General features: G+C 45.8%; 1 protein-coding gene across 1 annotated transcript; it reads left to right on the top strand.

Annotated features, from left to right (window-relative positions):
- Nucleotides 1-170: 170 nt before the first annotated feature.
- On the top strand, nt 171-25,861 carry LOC311532964 (olfactory receptor 52B2-like; the record flags this gene model as incomplete). The annotated part of the gene is made up of 2 exons (XM_084651991.1): nt 171-220; nt 24,879-25,861. Exon 2 carries the CDS (start codon nt 24,923-24,925, stop codon nt 25,859-25,861), a length of 939 nt encoding a protein of 312 aa, XP_084508117.1. The 5' UTR covers nt 171-220; nt 24,879-24,922.
- Between the last annotated feature and the right edge of the window lie 1,537 nt (nt 25,862-27,398).

The following is a 27,398-nucleotide window of genomic DNA, read 5'->3' as shown; positions in this document are numbered from 1 at the left end:
CTCCGAGGTTTATTTTTTTACTCTTCCTACTGCTCATGGAGCTGAGGGAATTGTTTGGGAGTCCTGGCCAATCTGAGCGTCAGGGACTTCACAGGGAAATGATAAAGGTCACTGCCCAGCACTCTGAGTGTCAGAGATGTGAGATTCATACACTGATTCTCAGGGCTCTGCCTCTCTGTTGCTGTCAGGTTATTTCCTCTCCTGGTCAAGCAGGATTTTGGTGAGTTGCCTGTTTCTGCATTAAAGTTAGTGGTTAGGGCTCAGGAAGGGTTCCAGGTTGATGTCATGAACCATCTGGGCAGGAATTCACCACTACAGTGACTTAAATTGTTTAGCATTATCAGAAAGACTAAGTGATTTTGCAGGTACAATTGGAACATGTATTGGAAATAGTTTAGAAAAATATTTGATTTTAAGAACATTTCCTTGTCTCTTAATGTGTCCTTCTATCTGCTCTAGTAGCTTTCTTTTTGCGGGGTCCTGTAGTTTTTTCTCTGATTTGCTCAAGTTTTCAAATTCAACAACTTTACTACCTTATTAGGAAGTGCAGCCAAGGCCTCTGCAGTGGTTATCTCTGTTACCAGAGGGTTAATCACTGGAATTGGTCAGACACTGGCCAGATTCTGCTCTCACATTCTGCCTTCAGTGGGTCACTCCAAATTGACACTGGCCCCCCTGAAAGCAAAATCAGGGCCCATGTGTTTTGGAATCCACATCTTTCATACTTGGTCTCAGAAAGCTACATAAACTGGGGGTTGGGGGTGGGTCCTTCAGACTCTTTCTGCACCCTAATAGAATAGCTTTCTCTGTAGCATGACCAGGAAATCTGTAATTTCCGCAGCTCAGAACCAAAAGTTAAACAGTTTAAAGGGAGAAATTTTGGCCCATTGAGATGACCCTATATTCACATGTAGGGACTTAAATAAATGGTCTGATTTACAACAACTGTGATCCTACAGTGACTTTAACTGGAGGTGTCCTGTGACCTCTAAGGACTGGTGAGCTCATTTGGATGAAAGAAGAACTGACAGGAGAGTGGCTCAAATATTAAACCCACAGGCTTAGAGGTTCAGAACAATTAGAAGAACAATTCTTTTTGTGTGCGGGGAGAGGGGTCTGCTCTCTCTGTATCCCTGCATATCTGGTTCTGGAGAGGAAGAGAAGAATCAAAAGGCAGTAAAGAGAAAAGCATGTTTCTGGCTCAGAAGAAGCCAGGTGGGGTTGGAAATCTCACTGTGGCAGATCCAGGTCTGTGTGTGCGTATGGGGGGATGAGGACGTGCAGTATCCAGATCACAGTGGCACTGTAGCAGATTGTCTCTGACACCACCCTGCATCTGGACCATCCTTCCTCCTGTTAGGAACCACACTACTGCCTCATAGTAACATCATCAATTGCTAACATGGAAAAGCAGCCTCAGGAAGGGGTGTCCGCGTTTCTAATGGGCTGCAGTACGTTAATGCTTTGTGTCATTTTGAAGAGGAGTGGCTCACACTGGCTCCTTGTAATCTTCCTGTCCTCTTTCCCTACCGCCAGGTCTGTCCCGCTCTCCTTCCCTGCACAGGCTGAGCTGCTGGTGGGGTTTCCTTTGTCTCCCAGAAAGGCAGTCCAGGCTGATATCCCCCTTTTCCACAGTGCAGGCTGTCACTGAGTTTAACCTTCGTCTGAGGAACTATTTCTGTGAGCTGTCATTGTAGGGACTGGCACCTGGTTTTGGTCTTGGGTAAGGGGTATAACTGTGTGACAGGGCTGAAAGTTGTGGTGTGGGGAACCTACATGAACAAGTGGCCAGCACTGGGGGTTCTGGGGATGAAGCGGGGGGTACATGGGCAGGCGGGGAGCACTGAGGTTATGGGGCAAGGAGCAGGGTTTACATCGAGAGGCAGGCTGCACTGGAGTTTGTGAGGGCATGGCGGGACCTTTCTTTGTCCGGAGTGTATTTTGGGGTGGGTGTCAGAGTCTCTTTCTCTTGCCAAACCACAGAACTGCAGTCCAGGTGTCACAAAGATTACTCAGCTTGCTTTCCAATGGCTGTTGTTGAATGTTAGTTACGTAACTTCAATTGATCTTCCTACTGGTGAAGTGACTGATCTTTGCTCTTCAGTTGGATCAATCTCCCATCAGACTCTGACACACACCCCCGCCCCCCACGTCTGTATCTGCTTCCCCAGCTCCAATTCCAACTGCGCCGATTCCAACAGCACGCTGGTCACCAGTGTCTTCTCCGTGCTCCCCAGCCCTCCCTGGTCCCACAACCTCTGAGCCGCCCCACGCTCCCCACAACTTCTCCCCTGCTGGGGGTGAGGGGCCTCTAATCACACCTGTAGAGCTTCGCTTGTTACACCCATACTCACTGCAGGGTGCTTCAAAAACTGCCACACGGGAACAACTGGCAATTTGAGAAGTATCCACGTTACATAATGATAGCGGTAACTATGGGAAATGTGAGGGCCTAGATCAATGCAGCTGTCATGTGCAGGAGCCCCTGAAGGCTGACTGAAAAAGTGCGCCACTTGGACAGAGACAGTAAAGAAAGGATGCTCTGGGACCATTTGCCAGCCACCCCTCTTAGTCATTAATAGCAATGGTTGTACATTTATTCCTCAGTGCAGAGATTTTGTGGCTCAAGTCATAATTATTCTCACCTAAAACATTCATCCATGCAGTGCCTCATGGGACCCCACAACCTCATCAAATATTCAACCAGTGTAACACTTCCAAGGCGTTGCAGTCTAATGACCATTTGTCTGCATGGGGCTAAATTCAGGATGGTCACAAATAGAAAAAAATGCCTTCAGTAATTTCAGGCACTAACTTTCAGGCAAAATACCTCCAGCTGACTCATGGGGACATGCTCATAGATTCCAAGGTGAGATGGGAATATTGCGCTCTTCTTGCCTGTATAACACAGGCCTGAAAATTTCCCAGAAGAGAAGAGTTCCCAGAAGTCACCTACTACAGGACAGGCCTAACAAAGAAAATAACAGAACACCACTAGCTGTCACCTTCAGCCCCTAACTAAAACCCCTCCAACGCATTATTAAGGATCTACTACCTATCCTGAAGGATGACCCATCACTCTCACAAATCTTGGGAAACAGGCCAGTCTTTGCCTACAGACAGCCCCCCAACCTGAAGCAAATACTCACCAGCAACCACATACCACACAACAGAACCACTAACCCAGGAACCTATCCTTGCAACAAAGCCTGTTGCCAATTGTGCCACATATCTATTCAGGGGACACCATCACAGGGCCTATTAACATCAGCCACACTATCAGAGGCTCGTTCACCTGCACATCCACCAATGTGATATATGCCATCATGTGCCAGCAATGCCCCTCTGCCATGCACATTGGTCAAACTGGACAGTCTCTACGTAACAGAATAAATGGACACAAATCAGATGTCAAGAATTATAACATTCATAAACCAGTCGGAGAACACTTCAATCTCTCTGGTCAGGCGATTACAGACATGAAAGTTGCGATATTGCAACAAAAAAACTTCAAAACCAGACTCCAACGAGAGACTGTTGAATTGGAATTCATTTGCAAATTGGATACAATTAACTTAGGCTTGAATAGAGACTGGGAGTGGCTAAGTCATTATGCAAGGTAACCTATTTCCCATTGTTTTTTCCTATCCCGCCTCCCCCCATCCTCAGACGTTCTTGTTAAACCCTGGATTTGTTCTGGAAAAGGCCCACCTTGATTATCATACACATTGTAAGGAGAGCGATCACTTTAGATAAGCTATTACCAACAGGTGAGTGGGTTTGTTTGTGAGGGGGCTTGGGGGGAAGAACACCTGGATTTGTGCTGCAGATGGCCCAGCTTGATTATCATACACTTTGTAAGGAGAGTGATCACTTTAGATAAGCTATTACCAGCAGGAGAGTTGGGTGGGGGGAGAGAAAACCTTTTGTAGTGGTAAACACCCATTTTTTCATGCTTTGTGTGTATAAAAAGATCTTCTACACATTCCACAGTATGCATCCAATGAAGTGAGCTGTAGCGCACGAAAGCTTATGCTCAAATAAATTGGTTAGTCTCTAAGGTGCCACAAGTACTCCTTTTCTTTTTGCGAATACAGACTAACACGGCTGTTACTCTGAAAAGGGTCACACTAGGAGCTCATGTTTATCTATTTATCCCTTTTCACCCCAAAATCTACTTCAAAATCATTTTGTTTCCCACGATAGTCCTCCGTCGCGTTAGCATTGCCTACATTCCTATATATCGACATAGCTATATTAGAACATGCATTGTTTGCTTCGACCCAGTTCACAAAACAATCCAGATTGCTCTGAAACACTGAACTGTCCGCTTCATTATTTACCATCCCCCAATTTCTCTTTCATTGTCAAATCTCATCAATATTCAGGCATGAGAAGGATAAGCAGATGAAAGTCTCTGCTTACACTTGTCAGTTAACCCCTGCAACTTATGTCTCAGTCAAAGCTGGATGCCTGCAAGAAAGTCTCTCACCAAAAGAAACAAGGAAAGTAACAGAGGTGCAGCCTTTAGCCCTAAATACCAAGACCTTTGTGCCTGTCATGCCCATTCTGTTAAGCACAAGGTCATAGCCCAGCATGATAAAATAATGTCTTTCCATGGTGGAGACTTGGCTCCTCTCCAACATAGACATGGCCTCGTGAATCAGACCTATGGTCAATCAAGTTGCATTTCTTCTCTCCAACAGTGAGAGCCCCACAGGCTTCAGTAGTAGGTGGATGGGGTGGAATGACTTGACCATCAAGAGTCTGTGACCCTACTGCCTGACAACTAAAGTTTTGCATGTGCTCTTTTTCGGATAGGCTTTAGAAAATACTTATTTAGCTCTCACTATTGCCACTGGAAAGTCTCACTATCCATGGAAATGTCCAAACTCTTCCTGATTCTTCCTTATCTCATGGCCTCAACTACTTCTTCCGGTAGGCGTTCCTCAGTCTATTTAGGCACTGTCATAAATATAAAGGGAAGGGTAAACCCCTTCAAAATCCCTCCTGGCCAAAGGAAAAATCCTCTCACATGTAAAGGGTTAAGAAGCTAAAGGTAACCTCGCTGGCACCTGACCATAAGGACCAATGAGGAGACAAGATACTTTCAAAAGCTGGGAGGAGGGAGAAAAACAAAGGGTCTGTGTCTGTCTGTATGATGCTTTTGCCGGAGACAGAATAGGAATGGAGTCTTAGAACTTTTAATAAGTAATCTAGCTAGGTATGTGTTAGATTATGATTTCTTGAAATGGCTGAGAAAATAGCTGTGCTGAATAGAATGACTATTCCTGTCTGTGTGTCTTTTGTGGAACTGAAGGTTTTGCCGAGAGGGATTCTCTATGGTTTGAATCTAATTCCCCTGTAAGGTATCTACCATCCTGATTTTACGGAGGTGATTCCTTTTTACTTCTATTAAAAGTCTTCTTGTAAGAAAACTGAATGCTTTCTCATTGTTCTAAGATCCAAGGGTTTGGGTCTGTGGTCACCTATCAAATTGGTGAGGGTTTTTACCAAACCTTCCCCAGGAAGTGGGGTGCAAGGGTTGGGAGGATTTTGGGGGGAAAGACGAGTCCAAACTACGTTTCCCAGTAAACCCAGATAAAGTTTGGTGGTGGCAATGGAAATCCAAGGGCAAAATAATTTTGTACCTTGGGGAAGTTTTAACCTAAGCTGGTAAAAGTAAGCTTAGGAAGTTTTCATGCAGTTCCCCACATCTGTACCCTAGAGTTCAGAGTGGGGAAGGAACCTTGACAGGCACTGAGTGAAGAAAGCATTTTTTATTCATCTATTGTGTTTTTTCCACATTTCAATTTAACTGAATGTCCACTTGATCTTGTTTTATGAGACAGGGAGACACATTCTCGATCAGCTCTTTACCAGTCAATATTTTATAGACTTTTCTCATGTCCCCTCTTATTCGTGTCATTTGTAAGTCAAGAATCTGAGTCTTTACCACCTCTCTCCATATGACATTTTCCCCTGTCCCTTGGGCATTCTCGTTGCCCTTCCCAGAACCCCCACTATTCCTGCAATATACTGTGTGAGAAGGGTGCACAGTAGGAGTCCAGAGGAGGGTAAAACATTGACTGACTGATCTCATTGCATTATATTTTCTGTACGATTTCCCATCTCACTCCTCCTGGATTTCAATGTTTTGCTGAGTTTCTGTCCATGCTTGCACTGAGAGCAGGGTTTCACATGGTTTTGTTTCCTCCATTTGAGGACTTCTCTACACTTGACTATAATCAAAATAATCATTTATCAACTATAAATGTTCTCACCTCACTTCTCAACCCCTTTTCTTGATTATTAATAACTATCAAATATTTACCCAACTATTTGTTATAAAGTGTGTAACCCCACTCACTCTTTTCCTCTGTCTTAGCAGGCATCTTGAACATTTCTGAGCCCAATTGAAAAATTGAGAACTTCATGACAGCTTTCAACCTCACCCCCTCTGACCCTTCAACATTCATCTTAATGGGCATCCCTGGCCTGGAAGATGCTCATATGTGGATTTCCATCCCTTTCGCAATAATCTACATTACCGGCCTTTTGGAAAATTTCATGCTTCTATTTGTTGTAAGCAAACAGCAGACCCTACACAAGCCAATGTACCTGCTGCTATGCATGCTGGCACTCACAGATATCACCACGTCTACCTCTGTTGTGCCAAAAGCACTGTGCATATTTTGGTTCAATTTGAAAACCATTACTGTGGCTGGCTGCTTCACCCAGTCATTCTTCCTTCCCTTGGTTGCTGTTATGCACTCAAACATACTCGTGACAATGGCCTTCGATCGCTACGTTGCCATATGTAACCCTCTGAGATATACCATCATCCTCACCAAAGGACGAGTAGCTATGCTAGGGCTTCTAGGTTTGATCAAATCTGTTCTCTTCGTCCTGCCTCTGCCCTTGCTCCTGACCAGGCTGCCATTCTGTGCAAACCACATTATTCCCCACACACACTGTGAACCTATAGCTGTGGCAAAGATATCATGTGGGGACATCAGAGTGAACAGCATGTATGGCTTGGTGATACTCTTTCTAATCATCGGGTTAGACCCGATGCTCATTGCCCTGTCCTATGGTCTGATCATCAGGGCCGTCCTCAGAATCTCCTCCAATGAAGTCCACCAAAAAGCACTCAACACCTGCACAGCCCACATCTGTGTGATACTGATATACTATACTCCTGGCTTCTTCTCCAGTCTGGCACACCATTTTGGTCAGGGCATCGCTCCCCACGTTCACATCATCTTGGGTGACCTCTATCTCCTCATCCCTCCCATGCTCAACCCTCTCATTTATGGGATCAAAACCAAAGAGCTTCGTGACAAATTGTGCAAATACACCTGCAGATGGTGATCACCTGAGACACTGATGTTAAGCCTTGTGACAATAAGGGAAAGTCTATCTCCTCATTAATCAAGGGTGCTCTGTCCCAGTTTGGCTGAGCTCAGCATTGTGGAAGTTCAGTCTGAGAAGTTCCTCACATCTAATGTCTTATCACTCCATCACCAAGCACAGCTCTCTCCATTTTGAGTTCCCTCTCTCTGACCATCACCTGCACTCTTTCATTGTCACCCATCAGCCCCAAACCCTCACACACTCTCTCACTTAGCCTTTCCATGGCTCTGACACTATCAGGTTGTGAGGGGTTAGATCACAGAAACCCCTTTGGAAATTGCCACCTGATGTGTTGAGACTACCCCGAGCCCGTTTTCCCTGGCAGCTTGGGACTCCAGTACCTTGCCTTATTTGAGCCAGACATGCTGGCCTGTTGCAAACACAGACCAAGGTCTGAACAACGTCCCCCAAAAGCTGCAGACTTAACTGAAAACAGCTTAAGAAGAGCTCCTGTCTCCAACACTCAGATGCTCCCAATGGGGTCCAAACCCTAAATAAACCTTTTTTACCCAGTATAAAGCTTATACAGGGTAAACTCATAAATTGTTCGCCCTTTATAACATTGATAGAGAGATATGCGTGGCTATTTCCTCCCCTTTCCCCCCACACCCAAGTATTAATACACACTCTGGGTTAATTAACAAATAAAAAGTGATTTTTATTAAATACAAAAAGTAGGATTTGAGTGATTCCAAGTAGTAACAGACAGAATATAGTAAATTACCAAACAAAATAAAATAAAAGATGAGTCTATGCCTGATACAGTAAGAAAGTGATTAGAGATGAAACCTCACCCTCAGAGATGTTCCAGTAGGTTTCTTTTACAGACTGTGCTCCTTGTAGTCTGGTCCATCAATCACTCACATCCCCGTGGTTACTGTTCTTTGTTCCAGTTTCTTTCAGGTATCCTTTGGGGGTGGAGAGGCTATTTCTTGAGCCAGCTGGAGACAAAGTGGACGGATCTCCCAGGGGTATAAATAGATTTTCTCTTGTGGGTGGACACCCCTCCCTCCTCCTGTGTAGAATCCCAGCTCCAAGATGGAGTTTTGGAGTCACATGTGCAAGTCACATGTCCATGCATGACTCAGAACTTATAGGTAGCAGCCCTGGTTCACATGCTACCTTGAATGTCCTTAGGTAGACTTTTTTATGTGGATTGGAGCCTTCCAGGATCTATTGTCCATTAAGTGTTTCTTCATAGGGCACTTAACTTGAAAATTCTTTTCTAAAGAAGCTGCCCAAATGCCTTACTAAGGCTACTTAAAATCAAACAAGTACACAGTCAATATTCAAAACTTCAAATACAAAAATGATATATGCATACAAATAGGATGAATAGATTCAGTAGACCATAACCTTTGCAGAGATAGGTTACATGACATATGTAGCATCAGAGATATTTCATTTCATTATCTGGCCAAATTACACACATCTACACACTGCATTGGTGCATGAATGGATCTGTGGAACTCATTGCTGTGAACACTTGAAGTAGTGCTTACTACCTGATTCCATACCAAGTCATTAAGCTGGTTTAGGACAGTACCCCATTCCAATTTGGATATTCAATGGACTCATGATATTAACAAAAACCTGCAAAACTTGTAGGAGCAGCTTGATGGAGCAGCCAACAATTGGACACATTTACAATATATTCCCCAGAATGGTGTTAAAAGAATCTTAACCCTGTCCAAAGACGAGAAGCAGTGCTTTGGGTGGTGGCCCAGATGATGGACAACATTACAATGGCCAGGGCTCAAAGTGTAACTGTGGATTATTATGGCTATTGGCCTATTATTACATATACTAATTCTGCAGTGTGTACTGCGGTGGTTAAGGAGGGCAAAGATCCATAAAGCACAACTGCTAATTGTAACCCATAGAGCAATGTAGGCCCTCCACCACAGTCTGGCAGATTCCTGGGACCCAACCTTCTCAGGCCCATTGCTACGGGAAGTCTGGGACTCGAATTGGAATCCTTGCAGTATGCCCGTAGGGGGGACGGTGCAGAACCGCATACTGCACAGGGGGTAGTGGGGCAAATGGAGCATGGACACATTCCACCTCAAGCAGGAAATGTGCCGCCGTGTGGCCTGTGCCTTTCCCGGGACACCTGGGCAGGAGGGTCCCAGAAGAAAAGAGAAACAAAAATCAGGTGGAGTGTTAGAAGTGCTCGTGACAATGTAAGACTCAGGCCTGTATCATTGCCTGAGATAGAATTTTGGGGCTTGTTTGACCGTTTGATTTTTGATACTCTTATATCTGTATATCCTTATATCTGATGCCAATGCGTGTGACAACAGGCCAAAGACACTGTGTGTGTTGTTTCTGCCTAGCCAGATGGATTAGTTCATATAATGGAACAGATAAGATAATTATGCCTCCAAGGAGGTGGGAGGTCGGGACAGAGGGAAACTAGGTTCACAGAGTGAGTGGGATTCAGAGTAGCAGCCATGTTAGTCTGTATCTGCAAAGAGAAAAGGAGGACTTGCGGCACCTTAGAGACTAAGGGTATGTCTACACTACGAAATTAGGTCGAATTTATAGAAGTCGTTTTTTTTAGAAATCGGTTTTATATATTCGAGTGTGTGTGTCCCCACAGAAAATGCTCTAAGTGCATTAAGTGCATTAACTCGGCAGAGTGCTTCCACAGTACCGAGGCAAGCGTCGACTTCCGGAGCGTTGCACTGTGGGTAGCTATCCCACAGTTCCCGCAGTCTCCGCTGCCCATTGGAATTCTGGGTTGAGATCCCAATGCCTGATGGGGCTAAAACCTTGTCGCGGGTGGTTCTGGGTACATATCGTCAGGCCCCCGTTCCCTCCCTCCCGCAGTGAAAGCAAGGGCAGACAATCATTTCACACCTTTTTTCCTGAGTTACCTGTGCAGACGCCATACCACGGCAAGCATGGAGCCCGCTCAGGTAACCGTCACCCTATGTCTCCTGGGTGCTGGCAGACGCGGTACGGCTTTGCTGCACAGTAGCAGCAACCCATTGCCTTCTGGCAGCAGACGGTGCAATACGATTGGTAGTCGTACTCGTCGTGTCCGAGGTGCTCCTGGCCACGTCAGCTGGGAGCGCCTGGGCAGACATGGGCGCAGGAACTAAATTTGGAGTGACTTGACCAGGTCATTCTCTTTAGTCCTGCAGTCCTATTGAACCGTCTTATGGTGAGCGGGCAGGCGATACGGACTGCTAGCAGTCGTACTGTACCATCTTCTGCCAGGCAGGCAAGAGATGAGGATTGCTAGCAGTCGTACTGTACCATCTTCTGCCGAGCAGCCATGAGATATGGATGGCATGCAGTCCTTCTGCACTGTCTGCTGCCAGCCAAAGATGTAAAAGATAGATGGAGTGGGTCAGAACAAGAAATAGACCAGATTTGTTTTGTACTCATTTGCCTCCTCCCCTGTCTAGATCACACTGCAGTCACTCACAGAGAAGGTGCAGCGAGGTAAATCTAGCCATGTATCAATCAGAGGCCAGGCTAACCTCCTTGTTCCAAGAACAACAATAACTTAGGTGCACCATTTCTTATTGGAACCCTCCGTGCAGTCCTGCCTGAAATACTCGTTGATGTAAAGCCACCCCCTTTGTTGATTTTAGCTCCCTGAAGCCAACCCTGTAAGCCGTGTCATCAGTCGCCCCTCCCTCCGTCAGAGCAACGGCAGACAATCGTTCCGCGCCTTTTTCTGTGCGGATGCCATACCAAGGCAGGCATGGAGGCCGCTCAGCTAACTTTGGCAATTAGGAGCACATTAACCACCACACGCATTATCCAGCAGTATATGCAGCACCAGAACATGGCAACGCGATACCGGGCGAGGAGGCGACGTCAGCACGGTCCCGTGAGTGATCAGGACATGGACACAGATTTCTCTGAAAGCATGGGCCCTGACAATGCATGCATCATGGTGCTAATGGGGCAGGTTCATGCTGTGGAACGCCGATTCTGGGCTCAGGAAACAAGCACAGACTGGTGGGCCCGCATAGTGTTGCAGGTCTGGGACGATTCCCAGTGGCTGCGAAACTTTCGCATGCGTAGGGGCACTTGCATGGAACTTTGTGACTTGCTTTCCCCTGCCCTGAAGCGCATGAATACCAAGATGAGAGCAGCCCTCACAGTTGAGAAGCGAGTGGCGATAGCCCTGTGGAAGCTTGCAACACCAGACAGCTACCGGTCAGTTGGGAATCAATTTGGAGTGGGCAAATCTACTGTGGGGGCTGCTGTGATGCAAGTAGCCCACGCAATCAAAGATCTGCTGATATCAAGGGTAGTGACCCTGGGAAATGTTCAGGTCATAGTGGATGGCTTTGCTACAATGGGATTCCCTAACTGTGGTGGGGCTATAGACGGAACCCATATCCCTATCTTGGCACAGGAGCACCAAGCCGCCGAGTACATAAACCGCAAGGGATACTTTTCGATAGTGCTGCAAGCTCTGGTGGATCACAAGGGACGTTTCACCAACATCAACGTGGGATGGCCGGGAAAGGTGCATGATGCTCGCATCTTCAGGAACTCTGGTCTGTTTCAAAAGCTGCAGGAAGGGACTTTATTCCCAGACCAGAAAATAACTCTTGGGGATGTTAAAATGCCTATATGTATCCTTGGGGACCCAGCCTACCCCTTAATGCCATGGCTCATGAAGCCGTACACAGGCAGCCTGGACAGTAGTCAGGAGCTGTTCAACTACAGGCTGAGCAAGTGCAGAATGGTGGTAGAATGTGCATTTGGACGTTTAAAGGCGCGCTGGCGCAGTTTACTGACTCGCTTAGACCTCAGCAAATCCAATATTCCCACTGTTATTACTGCTTGCTGTGTGCTCCACAATATCTGTGAGAGTAAGGGGGAGACGTTTATGGCGGGGTGGGAGGTTGAGGCAAATCGCCTAGCTGCTGGTTACGCGCAGCCAGACACCAGGGCGGTTAGAAGAGCACAGGAGGGCGCGGTACGCATCAGAGAAGCTTTGAAAACCAGTTTCATGACTGTCCAGGCTACGGTGTGAAAGTTCTCTTTGTTTCTCCTTGATGAAACCCCCCGCCCCTTGGTTCACTCTACTTCCCTGTAAGCTAACCACTCTCCCCTCCTCCCTTTAATCATTGCTTGCAGAGGCAATAAAGTCATTGCTGCTTCACAGTCATGCATTCGTTATTCATTCATCACACAAATAGGGAGATGACTACCAAGGTAGCCCAGGAGGGGTGGTGGAGGAGGGAAGGAAAATGCCACACAGCACTTTAAGCACAGCACTTTAAAAGTTTACAACTTTAAAATTTATTGAATGACAGCCTTCTTTTCTTTGGGCAATCCTCTGTGGTGGAGTGGCTGGTTGGCCGGAGGCCCCCCCACCGCATCTGGGTGTGGAGGCTATGGAACTTGGGGAGGAGGGCGGTTGGTTACAGAGGGGCAGCAGTGGCAGTCTGTGCTCCAGCTGCCTTTGCTGCAGCTCAACCATACACTGGAGCATACTGGTTTGGTCCTTCAGCAGCCTCAGCATTGAATCCTGCCTCCTCTCATCACGCTGCCGCCACATTTGAGCTTCAGCCCTGTCTTCAGCCCGCCACTTACTCTCTTCAGCCCGCCACTTACTCTCTTCAGCCCGCCACCTCTCCTCCCGGTCATTTTGTGCTTTCCTGCACTCTGACATTATTTGCCTCCACGCATTCGTCTGTGCTCTGTCAGTGTGGGAGGACAGCATGAGCTCGGAGAACATTTCATCGCGAGTGCATTTTTTTTTCTTTCTAAGCTTCACTAGCCTCTGGGAAGGAGAAGATCCTGTGATCATTGAAACACATGCAGCTGGTGGAGGAAAAAAAAAGGGACAGCGGTATTTAAAAAGACACATTTTATAAAACAGTGGCTACACTCTTTCAGGGTAAACCTTGCTGTTAACATTACATACATAGCACATGTGCTTTCGTTACAAGGTCACATTTTGCCTCCTCCCACCGCGTGACTACCCCCTCAACCTTCCCCCCTCCCTGTGGCTAACAGCGGGGAACATTTCTGTTTAGCCACAGGCAAACAGCCCAGCAGGAATGGGCTCCTCTGAGTGTCCCCCAAAGAAAAGCACTCTATTTCAACCAGGTGACCATGAATTATATCTCACTCTCCTGAGGATAACACAGAGAGATAAAGAACGGATTTGGGTTGAATGCCAGCAAACATACACTGCAATGCTTTGTTCTACAGTGATTCCCGAGTACGTGTTACTGGCCTGGAGTGGTAAAGTGTCCTACCATGAAGGACGAAATAAGGCTGCCCTCCCCAGAAACCTTTTGCAAAGGCTTTAGGACTACATCTAGGAGAACCGCAAATGCCAGGGCAAAGTAATCCTTTCACATGCTTGCTTTTAAACCATGTATAGCATTTTAAAAGGTACACTCAGCAGAGGTCCCTTCTCCGCCTGCTGGGTCCAGGAGGCAGCCTTGGGTGGGTTCGGGGGGTACTGGCTCCAGGTCTAGGGTGAGAAACAGTTCCTGGCTGTCGGGAAAACCGGTTTCTCCGCTTGCTTGCTGTGAGCTATCTACAACCTCCTCCTCATCATCATCTTCTTCGTCCCCAAAACCTACTTCCGTATTGCCTCCATCTCCATTGAAGGAGTCAAACAACACGGCTGGGGTAGTGGTGGCTGAACCCCCTAAAATGGCATGCAGCTCATCATAGAAGCGGCATGTTTGGGGCTCTGACCCAGAGCGGCTGTTCGCCTCTCTGGTTTTCTGGTAGGCTTGCCTCAGGTCCTTCAGTTTCACGCGGCACTGCTTCGGGTTCCTGTTATGGCCTCTGTCCTTCATGCCCTGGGAGATTTTCACAAAGGTTTTGGCATTTCGAAAACTGGAACGGAGTTCTGATAGCACAGATTCCTCTCCCCATACAGCGATCAGATCCCGTACCTCCCGTTCGGTCCATGCTGGAGCTCTTTTGTGATTCTGGGACTCCATCATGGTCACCTGTGCTGATGAGCTCTGCATGGTGACCTGCAGCTTGCCACGCTGGCCAAACAGGAAATGAGATTCAAAAGTTCGCGGTTCTTTTCCTGTCTACCTGGCCAGTGCATCTGAGTTGAGAGTGCTGTCCAGAGCGGTCAGAATGGAGCACTCTGGGATAGCTCCCGGAGGCCAATACCATCGAATTGTGTCCACAGTACCCCAAATTCGAGCCAGCAACGTCGATTTAAGCGCTAATCCACTTGTCAGGGGTGGAGTAAGGAAATCGATTTTAAGAGCCCTTTAAGTCGAAATAAAGGGCTTCATTGTGTGGACGGGTGCAGGGTTAAATCGATTTAACGCTGCTAAATTCGACCTAAAGTCCTAGTGTAGACCAGGGCTAACAAATTTATCTGAGCATAAGCTTCTGTGAGGTACAGCTCACTTCATCGGACGCATCCAAAAGCTTATGCTCAAATAAATTTGTTAGTCCCTAGAGTGAATGGAGAAATCCCATGGTACCAATTTTGCTACTGGATAGGAAAAAAAAAAACATTTCTACATGGATTTTGGAAACATTAACACAGTATTGAACTTTCATGCTTATCAATCCAGAGACTAGAAGATCGATTAGAACAGTTCAGAGACTATAGATAGATATCCTCTTTAGACTGCACAAAGGGATACTGGGAAGCACCTTTGATCTCAGAATCCTGAGAGAAGAAAGCCTTTCCCATGCCCTTTGGATTGCTTCAATTCCAGATCCTGTCATTTGGCCTCTACAGGGTGGCACAGAATTTCAGGGGCTAATGGACTGGATATTACAACGGCCTGGGCGATATAAAGTGGTACGCTGCTATAATGAATTGAAAACAGGCTTTGCTCCCGTATCTTGTGACAGCATTCCTACACATAGTGAAGGTGGCAGCACATTAAAGAGCCACAGACATTGCTAGGCTGAAATGTCTGCAAGACTCAGTTTGCCCTGACCATCTGAGCCCCTGTTATCCACAAATTCTTTCTTCACTCCCAGAGGAAGCTCTCAGGCTGAAGTTCTCCAAGGTCTATTTTTTTAGCCTTCCCACTGCTCATGGAGCTGAGGGAATTGTTTGGGAGTCCTAGCCAATCTGAGCATCTGCAGGGACGGTTCAGGGAAATGATAAATGATTATTTGGGAGTCCTGGCCAAGCAAGGCGTCTGCAGGGAACGTACAGGGAAATGATAAAGGTCGCTGCCCAGCACCCTGAATGTCAGAGATGTGAGATTCATACACTGATTCTCAGGGCTCTGCCTTCCTATCGCTGTCAGTTTATTTCCTCTTTCTGCTGAGCAGGATTTCGGTGAGTTGCCTCTTTCTGCATTAGAGTTAGCGGTAAGGGCTCAGGAAGTGTTTCAGGGTTCAAGTCAAGAACCATCTGGTCAGCAATTCAGCAGGAGAGAGACTTGAACTCTTTAGTATTGTCAGTAACACCAAGGGATTTACATGGGAAAATTGTAACTACAAATGTTTTGGAAATAGTTTAGAAAAATATTTGTTTTTAAGATCAGTTCCTTGTTACTGTGTCTTTATATCTGTTTGAGTACATTTCTTTTTTTGGGGTGCTGTAGTTTTTTTTCTCTGATTTGCTCAAGTTTTCCAATTCAGTAACTTTACTACCCTATTAGGAAGTGCAGCCAAAACCTCTGCAGTGATTATCTCTGTTACCAGAGGGTTAATCACAGGAATTGGTCACACACTGGCCAGATTCTGCTCTCACATTCTGCCTTCAGTGCGTCACTCCAAATTGACACGGGCCTCCCTAAAAGCAAAATCAGGGCCCATGTGTTTTGGAATCCCCATCTCTCATATCGGGTCTCAGAATGTTACATAAACTGGGGTGGAGGGGGGTCCTTCAGACTCTGTCAGCACCCTAACAGAATAGCGCTCTCTGTAGCAGGACCAGTGTCTTTAATTTCCTCAGCTCAGAGCTGAAAGATAAACAAGGGAAAGGGTGAAATTTTGGCCCATTGACATGATGCTACATTCACATGTAGGGACTTAAATAAATGGTCTGATTTACAACAACTGTGATCCTCCAATGACTTCAACTGGAGGCATCCTGTGGCCTCTATGGATGGGTTTGCTCGTTTGCACCAAAGAAGAACTGACAGGAGAGTTGCTTAAATCTCAAACCCACAGGGTTAGAGGTTCAGAACAACTAGAAGATAAATTCTTTTTGTGCGGGGGAGAGGGGTCTGCTTTCTCTGTACCCTGCATCTCTGGTTCTGGAGAAGATGAGAAGAACCAAAAGGCAGTAAAGAGAAAAGCATGTTTCTGGCTCAGAGGAAACCTGGCGGGGTTGAACATCTCACCGGGGGAGACCCAGGTCTCTGGGTGGAGAGAGAAACCAAGCAGCTACAACATCTCCTGTAAATATACCTGGAATAATCCATCTAAACCACAGGAATTGTAAGTAGGCAAGGAAATGCTTTAGGTTATCTTTTCCTGTTTCTTTTATTATTGGCCTGTAAAGTTACCTTCCATCCTGATTTTGGAATTGTGATTCTTTTTACTCTTTCCTTTATAATAAAGTTCTTCTTTTAAGAACCTGATTGATTTTAGTGTCCTGAAGACAAAGGGTCTGCTTTGTACTCACATTGCTAAGGCAATTCATTGGTATATTATTCTCAAGCCTCCCCAGGCAAGGGGGTGAAGGGCCTTGGGGGATATTTTGGGGGAAGGGCGATTCCAAGTGACCTGTCCCTGAATTTTTGCTTAAATCACTTGGTGGTGGGAGAAATACCATCCAAGGATGAGGAAAGGAATTTGTGCCTTGGGGAAGTTTTAACTGAAGATGGTAGAATATAAGCTTAGAGGGCCTTTCATGTACCCCAGAGTTTAGAGTGTATTTGTGTGTGGGGGGGGGGACCCTGACAGAGTCCCTGAACCTTTTGGCTAAAAGCAGCTGTTTATTAATTTCCTTGGGTGACCCCTGGTTCTTGCATTAAGCGACAGAGTAAAGAAGACTTCTGAATACACTTTCTCCATACCATTCACAATACATAAGCTCTCTATCACATCCTGTCTGTTTCCAAGCTGAAAAGTCACAGTCTTTTAAATCTCTCCTCAGATGGAAACTGTTCCATACCCCTAATCATTCCCTTCTCTGTACCTTTTCCATTTCAAATATATCTTTTTTGAGATGAGGAGACCAGAACTGCATTCAGTATTCACCATGTGGGATTTACATAGTGGCATTATCGTATGTTCTGTCTTCTTATCTCTCACTTTCCTCGTGGTTCCCAGCATTCTGTTAGCTTTTCTGATTGCTGTGGTATATTGAGCAGATGTTTTCAGAGGCCAATCTACGATGACCCCCAGATCTCCTTCTTGAGTGTTAAGACCTGATTTAGACCCCATCATTTGGTATGTATATTTGGACTCATGTTTTCTACTGTGGTTTACTGCTATCATTTGAATCTTTTAAAAACCTAGAAGGGGATCCTCCTCAGACCCTCAATGTGACCCTGAACATCATATTCTTCATAGTTGTATGATTATGAACCTAAGAACATAAGAATGGCCATCCTGGGTCATACCGAAGATCCATATAGCCCTGTATCTTGTCTTCTGACAGTAGCCAGTGCCAGGTTCTCCAGAGGGAATGAACAGAACAGGTAATCAGCAAGTGACCCATTCCCTGTCACTCATTGCCAGCTTCTGGCAAACAGAATTTTTGAATTCCTCCATGAATTTATCTGGTTCTTTTTTGAACCCTGTTACGGTCTTGGCCTTCACAACATTCTCTGGCAAGGAGTTCCACAGGTTGACAGGGCACTTGGTGGGGAAATACTTCCTTTTATTTCTTTTAAACCTGCTGCCTATTCATTTCATTGGGTGACCCCTAGTTCTTGTGTTATGGGAAGTAGTAAACAACACTTCCTTATCTACTTTCTCTACACCAGTCATGATTTTATAGACCTCAATCATATCTCCCCTTAGCCATCTCTTTTCCAAGCGGGAGAGCCCTAGACTTATTAATCTCTCTTCTATTTGACAAGTTAGGACTTGTCAGGTGTCATCTGAAAAGTTAGGATTTGCTAAAAATGATTATCCTGTTTGAGTGAATGTGTCATTTTTGTATATGACATGATGACTATTCACTATGTGCCTGTATTTCAAATGTAGTTACTTCTCAGGGACACCCATTAAGCAAAATGATTCCAGTCTAGAAAGCTGATGGTGAAAACCTATTCAGGGTAATTCACCATTAGGGGAAACAATTAGACATCGGACAGCTTATCTCTCACCTGGTGAGTCTTCCTGAGAATACTCCAAACAGTCTTTGGACCGAGGAGTGCATGCAAGGGCATGTGACCGAACCACAGGACACTGACACTGACATTTTGGGTACCTGTATTTATCCACAAAGTGAGCAGGGAACTCTTTTTGTAACAAAGGATTCCTGCCCTATGTTTAATCTATCTAAGGTGGGGTGTGGCTGCATCTAGTGGTCTCACTCCTCACACAAGAGAACTGGAAACATCTGAGGAACAAAGACGGAACTGGAGGAAGTGCTGGTCCCAGGCCAAAAGGGATTTCTGACCTGTGAATGGGAACCTCCTGGAGCGCTTCTTGTATTCCCAGCCAGGGTGAGAAATTGTTGATTCATAGTCAATCTATCTAATACCTCAGGCTTAGTTTCAGTTTTCTTTATTTGCTATGTAACCTGCTTTGATCTCTTTGCTATCACTTATAAACATTTCAAATATATATTTCTGTAGTTCAATTTCTTTTGTGATTTATCTAAACCACTCTGCCTATGAGCAAAGTTTCTGGGGAAAATCTCAGTTTTTTTAACACAGGCTGTAGAATAGCCTTTCCACATCAAGGGGAGGGAGAAATCTACCAATGAGCCGACAGTGTAGACCCCTCCAGAGTGCATAGTATTATGGGTTCATACTCCGTAGTAGAACTTGGGGAGCATGGAAATTGGCTGATGTCCTCCATTTGTACTTGGGTTCCTTAGGTTAGCTCTCCGGTAGCTCCATTTGGGTGTGTATCGCCATCTACTTCTGTGTTGGGTGATAACAAGACCTGGAGAGACATGATCACCAGCAAAGCAGTGAGCAAAATGGCCAGCCCAGCTGGGTGGTTAGAGGGGTCCATCAGTTCCCATGGCTGCCACACTGAACCCCAGGGTGACAACTAGTCACACTCATACCCTCCAGAGCCCAAATTAGTTCTCCTGGCACCTGTGACTCACGCATGTTGGAGGGACTGCAGCCTAAACAAAAAATCCACATGTTGCAGTTATTTGATTCCTTTACCACAATGTCCTCACCGCAGCAGGGCACACCCACCTAAAATACCACCATTCTGAAATGGCTGCTGGGCATCAGATCAGGGAAACTCCGTAGCTGTTCCCTCATAAAATGTGGGATACCATGTGCGATGAACTCCAGGTCATTTTGGCCGGGGGACTGGTGAAGGAATCACACAGTGAGTGGAGAAGTCCCTTTGTGTTAGTTCTAACCCAGGATAGCATAACCTGTTTCTGCATCGATTTCTGAATGATCAACACAGAATTGAATTTTGATGCTTATCCGATGCAGAGAGTAGAACTATTTGAAGAGTTGGGACCTACCAAATATATATCCATTTTAGATCTCACAAAGGGCTATTGGCAAGTATCTTTTATCCAGATTCCTCGGTGAAGAACGCTTTTTTCACCCAGTGGACTTGCATCGGTTCATGATTAAGGCATTTGGCCTCCACAGTGTGGAAATGAATTTCAGAGGCTGATGGACTGGATAGTCCAACTTTACGGGGGATATGCAGTGGAACATCTCTCTAATTAATTGAAAATTATATTTGGTACCATGTCTTGTGGCAGCATTCCCCCCCATAGTGTGGATGGCAGTATATTACATGCCAGAATACAAAGCCACCATCAATTGCTAGGCTGAACAGTCTGCACGACTCTGCTTGCCCTGTTAATCTGAGCCCTTGGTATCAGCGAATTATTTCTTCACTCCCAAGGGAAGCTCTAAAGCTGTAGTTCTCCAGAGTCTAATTTCTGCTCCTCCCACTGCTCATGGAGCCAAGGGAATTGACTGGAAGTCCTGGTCAACCAGAGAGTCCGCAGGGACTGTACAGGGGAACCATAAAGGGCACTGTCCAGGATAGACAGTTTCAGACATGTTGGATTCATAGGCTGATTCTCGGGGCTCTGTGTTCCTGTCACGGTAAGGAGATTTCCAGTCTCTGCTGAGCAGTATTTTGATGAGTTGCTTGTTTCTGAATTAAAGATATAGTTAAGGGCACAGGAAGGATTTCAGGGTTGAAGTCAAGAACCATCTGGGTAGGAATTCACCAGCACAAGGAACTTGAAGTGTTTATATTGTCAGAAACACCAAGGATTTTCCTAGTAAACTTGGAACTACAAATGTTTTGGAAATAGTTTAGGTAAACATTTGTTTTTAAGAGCAGTTCTTTGTCTCGTTCTGTCTCCTTCTGTCTGTCTTTGTAGTTTCCTTTTTTGGGGGCTGTGTGGTTTTTCCTCTCATTCGTTCAACTCTTCCAATTCAGCAACTTGACTGCATTATTAGGAAGTGCAGCCAAACCTCTGCAGTGGGTATCTGTGTTACCGAAAGATTTACAACAAGAATGGGTGACACATTGGCCAGATTCGCCTCTTACATTCTGCCTTCAGTAGCTCACTCCAGACTGACGCTGGCCTCCCTGAGAGCTAAGTAAGAGCCCCAAAGAGTATTTTGCAAGCCCCATCTTTCACGTCTGGTCTCAGAGCGTCACATGAACTGGGGGTTCCTTCAGACTGGTACAGCACCCTAATAGAAGAGTGGTTTCTGTAGCAGGACCCGACACTCTGATTTTCACAGCTCGAAGCTGAAATTTAAACTCTTCCCATTGAGTTCAAGGGAAAAACTCCTAAGAGGGTCAGGATTTCACCTTAAATCCACATGTAGGGACTTAAATAAAGGACCTGATTTACACCAGCCATGAGAGTCCAGTGATTTCAACTGGAGTCATCCTGTCTCCTCTAAGGACGGATGAGCTCTTTTGGACCAAAGAAGAACTGACAGGAGAGTTGCTGAAATCTCAGACTCATAGGCTTAAAGGTTGAAAACAATTAGGATTATAATATTTTGGTCGGGGGGAAAAGGGGTCTGCTCCCTCTCTGCGCCTACACCTCTGGTTCTGGAGAGGATGGGAAGCACCGAAAAAGCGGTGAAAATTAAAGCATGTTTCTGTCTTAGAGGCAGTGTTGGAAATATCATTGGGATAGCTCAAGGAATGCACAGTGTGTGTGTTTGTGTGTGCATGCGTGCAGATGCACGCACGGAGGGGAGAGGGATGGGAGAGTGACACGCAGCATCCTGCTCTCAATGCACGGAGTTCTGAAACTTTGTGAAATAGGGAATGGACATCTTGCCTAATGCAGAGACGGAAGAGGCGTAACAAGGCCTCCTGGGGCAGGGGGTATGTGTGTATCTCAGATTGTAACATAACATGGACCACACACTTGCAGATTGATTCTGACACCTTTCCCATCCCTCCTCCGTGAGCAGTCCCATTACAATCTTGTGAAAACATCAGCATTTGTCAGCATGAAAAGCAGTCTCTGGAAGGTATGTCTGGGTTTCTAACAGGCTGCAATACATTAAAATTTTGTGTTGTTTTGAGGAAGAGTTACTCATGCTGGTTCCATTTAATCTGCACAACATCTCTCCCTCCTGCAGGCAACTCTGGGACATGTCAGGGCCTAGATAAATGCAGGTGCCATGTGCAGGAACCACTGGTAGCTGCCTGAAAGAGTAGGTCACTGCGGCACAGACGTTAAACCCAGGATGTTCTGTGAGCACTTACTAGCCAGTTCTGTTAGTCATTCGTCTGGAGGGTTGTACGTACATTCTGCTGTGCAGAGATATTATGTGGTCAAATCATTATTTTTCTCACCTAAATGTTCATCCATGCAGTGCCTCACAGGACACTTAAGGCTCATGAAATACACACCTGGTGTGACATTTCCAAGGCACATGAGAATTACTCCTCATCGGGAAAAATGTAACAGAGTCATGAATAGACAAAATGCCTTCAGTAAGCTCAGGCGTGAGCCTGCAGGCACCATCTTGATCATCTCAACTGTACAGAATAGGCCTGTAAAACACAGCCCTGAGAATTCCCCTGAAATTGTTGCTAGAGCAGATCTTTTAGAGAAAGATCCAACCTTGATTTAAAAATGCTCAGTGATGGAGAATCCACCGAGACCCTTGGTAAATTGTTCCAATGGTTATTTACTCTCACTCATAAAAAAGGTACATCTTATCTCCAGTCCCAATTTCTTTAACTTCAACTTCCAGCCAATCTTGTTCCACCTGTGTATGCAAAGTTGAAAAGCCTATCATTAAATATTGCTTCCCTGTGCAGGTATGTAAAGACTGTTATCAAGTCACCCCTTAACCATCTTTGTTACACTAAATAAATTGAGCTCTTTGAGTCCATGACTAGAAGGAAGGTTTTCTAATTTTCAGTAATTCCTGTGACTCTTCTCGGAAACTTCTTCAGTGCGTCAACATCCATCTTGAATTGTGGACGCCAGAACTGGGCACCATTTCACAGCAGGAGTGGTGCCAATGCCACACACAGAGGCAAAATAACGTTTTTACCCCTCATTGAGATTCCTCTCGCTACCATCCCAGGACCACATCGGCCACAGGGTCACCCTGGGAGAGCATCATGAACAGGCCGGACTATGAACAGGAGGTTGCCAGGCAACTCTCCAAAACCACATTCTACAGGCCACTGTCCTCTGATCCCACTGAAACTACGCCATCTGCTCAAGAAAGTCCCTGCAATAGCACGGAACAAATCTGAAGACCCATAGCCCAAGAGCCCCAGCCAGGGGTATTCTATCTGCTGCCCAAGATCTATAAACCTGGAAATCCTGGACATCCCGTCATCTCATACATTGCTATACTTGCACCAGGATTGTCTGGCTATGTGGACTCTCTCCTCAGACTCTACGCTCCCAGCACTCCCAGCTATCTTTGAGAGACCACTGACTTCCTGAGGAAACTACAATGCATTGGTGATCTTCCTGAAAACACCATCCTGCTCACCATTGATGTAGAAGCCCTCTACACCGATATTCCACACAAGGATTGCCTACAAGCTGTCAGGAACAGTATCTCTGTCTCCTCGTTGGTCATATTGGTGAGGTGCCAGCGAGGTTATCCCATCCTCCAATTGTTGTATCATCTGCAAACTTCATCAATATCCAGGCATGAGAACGGATAGTAGCTGAGTTGGTGACTTACACTTGTCGGTTAACACCTGCAACTTATAACTCAGACAAAGCTGTCTGTCAGCAAGGGTTCATCTCGCCAAAAGAAACAGGGGAAGTAACAGAGATGCAGGCCTGTTGGCCTAAATAACAAAGACCCTTGCACCCTTCATGTCCATTCTGTTCAGCACAAAGTCGTAGGCCAGCGTGATAGTGACTTTTCCATGGTGGACACTTGGCTCCTTTCCAACATAGGAATGGCAGAGTGAAATAAACCTATGGTCGATCTAATCCAGTGTCCTCCTTCTGACAGTGACAGCCTCAGGTACTGCAGAAGAAGGTTTAATAAACTTACCAGTCGGTGGATGCTGGGGGGGGGTGACTTAACCATCAAGAGGATGTGACCCTAATGCCTAACAGCTAGAGATTGGCTTGTGACCTGAAACATGTGGATGTATAGGCTTTCCAAAACATTTATTTAGCTCTCACTATTGTCACTGGAAAGTCTCATTACCCACATAAATGTCCAAACTCTTGCTGATACTTGCTTACCTCATGGACTCAACTACCTCTTCAGGTAAGGCGTTCCTCAGTCTATTTTGACACTGAGTGTAGAAAGCATTCTTTATTTACCTATTTTCATTTTGCCACATTTCCGTATTATTGAATGTCCACCTGATCTTCTTTTATAAGACAAGGGGGAACACATTCTTGATAATCTCTCTACCAGTCAGCCTATTATAGACTTTTCTCATGCCCACTCATATTCATCTTCTTCGTAAAGTAACAAATCCAGCATTTTCAACCTCTCACCTGATGAGAGTCGCCCTGAGCCCTTAATTATTCTCTTTGCCCTTTCCTGATGCCCTCTAGTTCTGCAATATCCGGTGTGAGAAGGGTGCCCAATCAGACACAGGGGAGTCCAGAGGAGGGTGAAACACTGAATGATTGATCTGATGACATTGTATTTTCTGTATGATTTCCCACCCCACTCCTCCTGGATTCCAAAGTTTTGCTGAGTTTCTTTCTGTGCTTGCACTGAGAGCAGGGTTTCACATGGCTTGGTTAGCTCCATCTCAGGACTTCTCTGGACTTCACTATAACCAAAATAATCTTGTGTCATCTATAAATGTTGCCACCTCACTTCTCGCTCCCCTTTATAGACTGTTAATAACAATAAAATATTTACCCTACTCTTTGTTATAAAGTGTGTAACCCCCCTCTCTGTGCTTCTCTCTCTTCACAGGAACCTGGAGCATTTCTGAGCCTGATTGACACACTGAGAACTTCATGGCACCTTTCAACCTCACCCCCTCTAACCCTTCAACATTCATCCTAATGGGCATCCCTGGCCTGGAAGCTGCCCATGTCTGGATTTCCATCCCTTTCACAATGTTCTACATTCTTGGCCTGTGGGGAAATGTTATGCTTCTGTATGTTGTAAGCAAAGAGCAGACCCTGCAAAAGCCGATGTACCTGCTGCTCTGCATGCTGGCGCTATCAGACATCGCCACATCTACCGCCGTCGTGCCGAAGACACTGTGCATATTTTGGTTCAATTTCAAAGGCATTACTGTGGGAGGCTGCCTCACCCAGACTTTCTTCCTTTCCATGGTGTCTGTGCTGCACTCAGCCATCCTTGTGACAATGGCATTTGATCGCTATGTTGCCATATGTAACCCTCTGAGATACACCACCATCCTCAGGAAAGGACGAATAGCTAAGCTAGGGCTTCTATGTTTGATCAAAGCTGTTCTCTTCATTCTGCCTATGACCCTGCTCCTGAGCAGGCTGCCATTCTGTGCCAACCGCGTTATCCCCCACACGTTCTGTGAACCTATAGCTTTGGTGAAGTTATCATGTGGGGACATCACACTCCACAGGACATATAGCTTGGTGATAATGTTTGTAGTCAGCGTGTTAGACCTGTCACTCATTGTCCTGTCCTATGGTCTGATCTTCAGGGCCGTCCTCAGAATTTCCTCCAAGAAAGCCCACCAGAAAGCCCTCAATACCTGCACAGCCCACATCTGTGTGTTGCTGGCTTATTATATTCCAGGCCTCTTTGTCAACCTAACACACCGTTTTGGTCAGGGTATTGCTTCCCACGTTCACATCATCTTGGCCAACCTCTATCTCCTCATCTCCCCCATGCTCAACCCTGTAATTTATGGGGTGAAATCCAAAGAGCTTCGTGACAAATTGAGCAAATACACCTGCAGAATGTGATCACCTGGGGCATGAAGGGTGCCCTGCCCCAGTTTGTCTGAGCTCAGCATTGTAGAGGTTCACAGTCTGAGAAGTTCCTCACACCTAATGTCTTATCACCACATCACCCAACAGGGCTCTCTCTACTGCTGAGTTCCCTCTCTTCTGCCATCACCTCACCTCTTTCAGCATCTCCTCTTAGCCCCCAAACTCACACACCCTATCATGTGGCCTTTCCATAACTCTTAGACTACCAGAAGACACTACAGCTTTCTGATGCAATGTGGCTATGGCTTACTCCCTGTGTGAAAAAGGTTCTTTATCAGTTTGATGAACAGAAACTCCAGTTTGAGACAGGCAAAGAGAATGCATCCGATGAAGTGGGCTGTTGCTCATGAAAGCTTATGCTCAAATAAATTTGTTAGTCTCTAAGGTGCACAAGTCCTCCTTTTCTTTTTCTGAATACGGACTAACACGGCTGCTACTCTAAAATCTAAAATGAATAGTGAAGGTGGCAGGGCATTAAAGAGCCACAGACATTGCTAGGCTGAAATGTCTGCAAGACTCAGTTTGCCCTGACCATCTGAGCCCCTGTTATCCACAAATTCTTTCTTCACTCCCAGAGGAAGCTCTCAGGCTGAAGTTCTCCAGGGTCTATTTTTTTAGCCTTCCCACTGCTCATGGAGCTGAGGGAATCGTTTGGGAGTCCTAGCCAATCTGAGCATCTCCAGGGACGGTTCAGGGAAATGATAAATGATTATTTGGGAGTCCTGGCCAAGCAAGGCATCTGCAGGGAACGTACAGGGAAATGATAAAGGTCGCTGCCCAGCACCCTGAGTGTCAGAGATGTGAGATTCATATACTGATTCTCAGGGCTCTGCCTTCCTATCGCTGTCAGTTTATTTCCTCTCTCTGCTGAGCAGGATTTCGGTGAGTTGCCTCTTTCTGCATTAGAGTTAGCGGTAAGGGCTCAGGAAGTGTTTCAGGGTTTAAGTCAAGAACCATCTGGTCAGCAATTCAGCAGGACAGAGACTTGAACTCTTTAGTATTGTCAGTAACACCAAGGGATTTACATGGGAAAATTGGAACTACAAATGTTTTGGAAATAGTTTAGAAAAATATTTGTTTTTAAGATCAGTTCGTTGTCACTGAATCTCCTTCCTTAGAGGTTTTTAAGGTCAGGCTTGACAAAGCCCTGGCTGGGATGATTTAACTGGGAATTGGTCCTGCTTCGAGCAGGGGGTTGGACTAGATGACCTTCTGGGGTCCCTTCCAACCCTGATATTCTATGATTCTATGATTCTATGATACTGTGTCTTTATATCTGTTTGAGTACCTTTCTTTTTTGGGGTGCTATAGTTTTTTTCTCTGATTTGCTCAAGTTTTCCAATTCAGTAACTTTACTACCCTATTAGGAAGTGCAGCCAAAACCTCTGCAGTGGTTATCTCTGTTACCAGAGGGTTAATCACAGGAATTGGTCACACACTGGCCAGATTCTGCTCTCACATTCTGCCTTCAGTGCGTCACTCCAAATTGACACGGGCCTCCCTAAAAGCA

The sequence above is a fragment of the Lepidochelys olivacea genome (genome assembly GCF_965140295.1).
Source record: "Lepidochelys olivacea isolate rLepOli2 genome assembly, chromosome: 1".
Taxonomy (NCBI): domain Eukaryota; kingdom Metazoa; phylum Chordata; order Testudines; family Cheloniidae; genus Lepidochelys; species Lepidochelys olivacea.
This window is presented reverse-complemented; position numbering and strand designations above follow the sequence as displayed.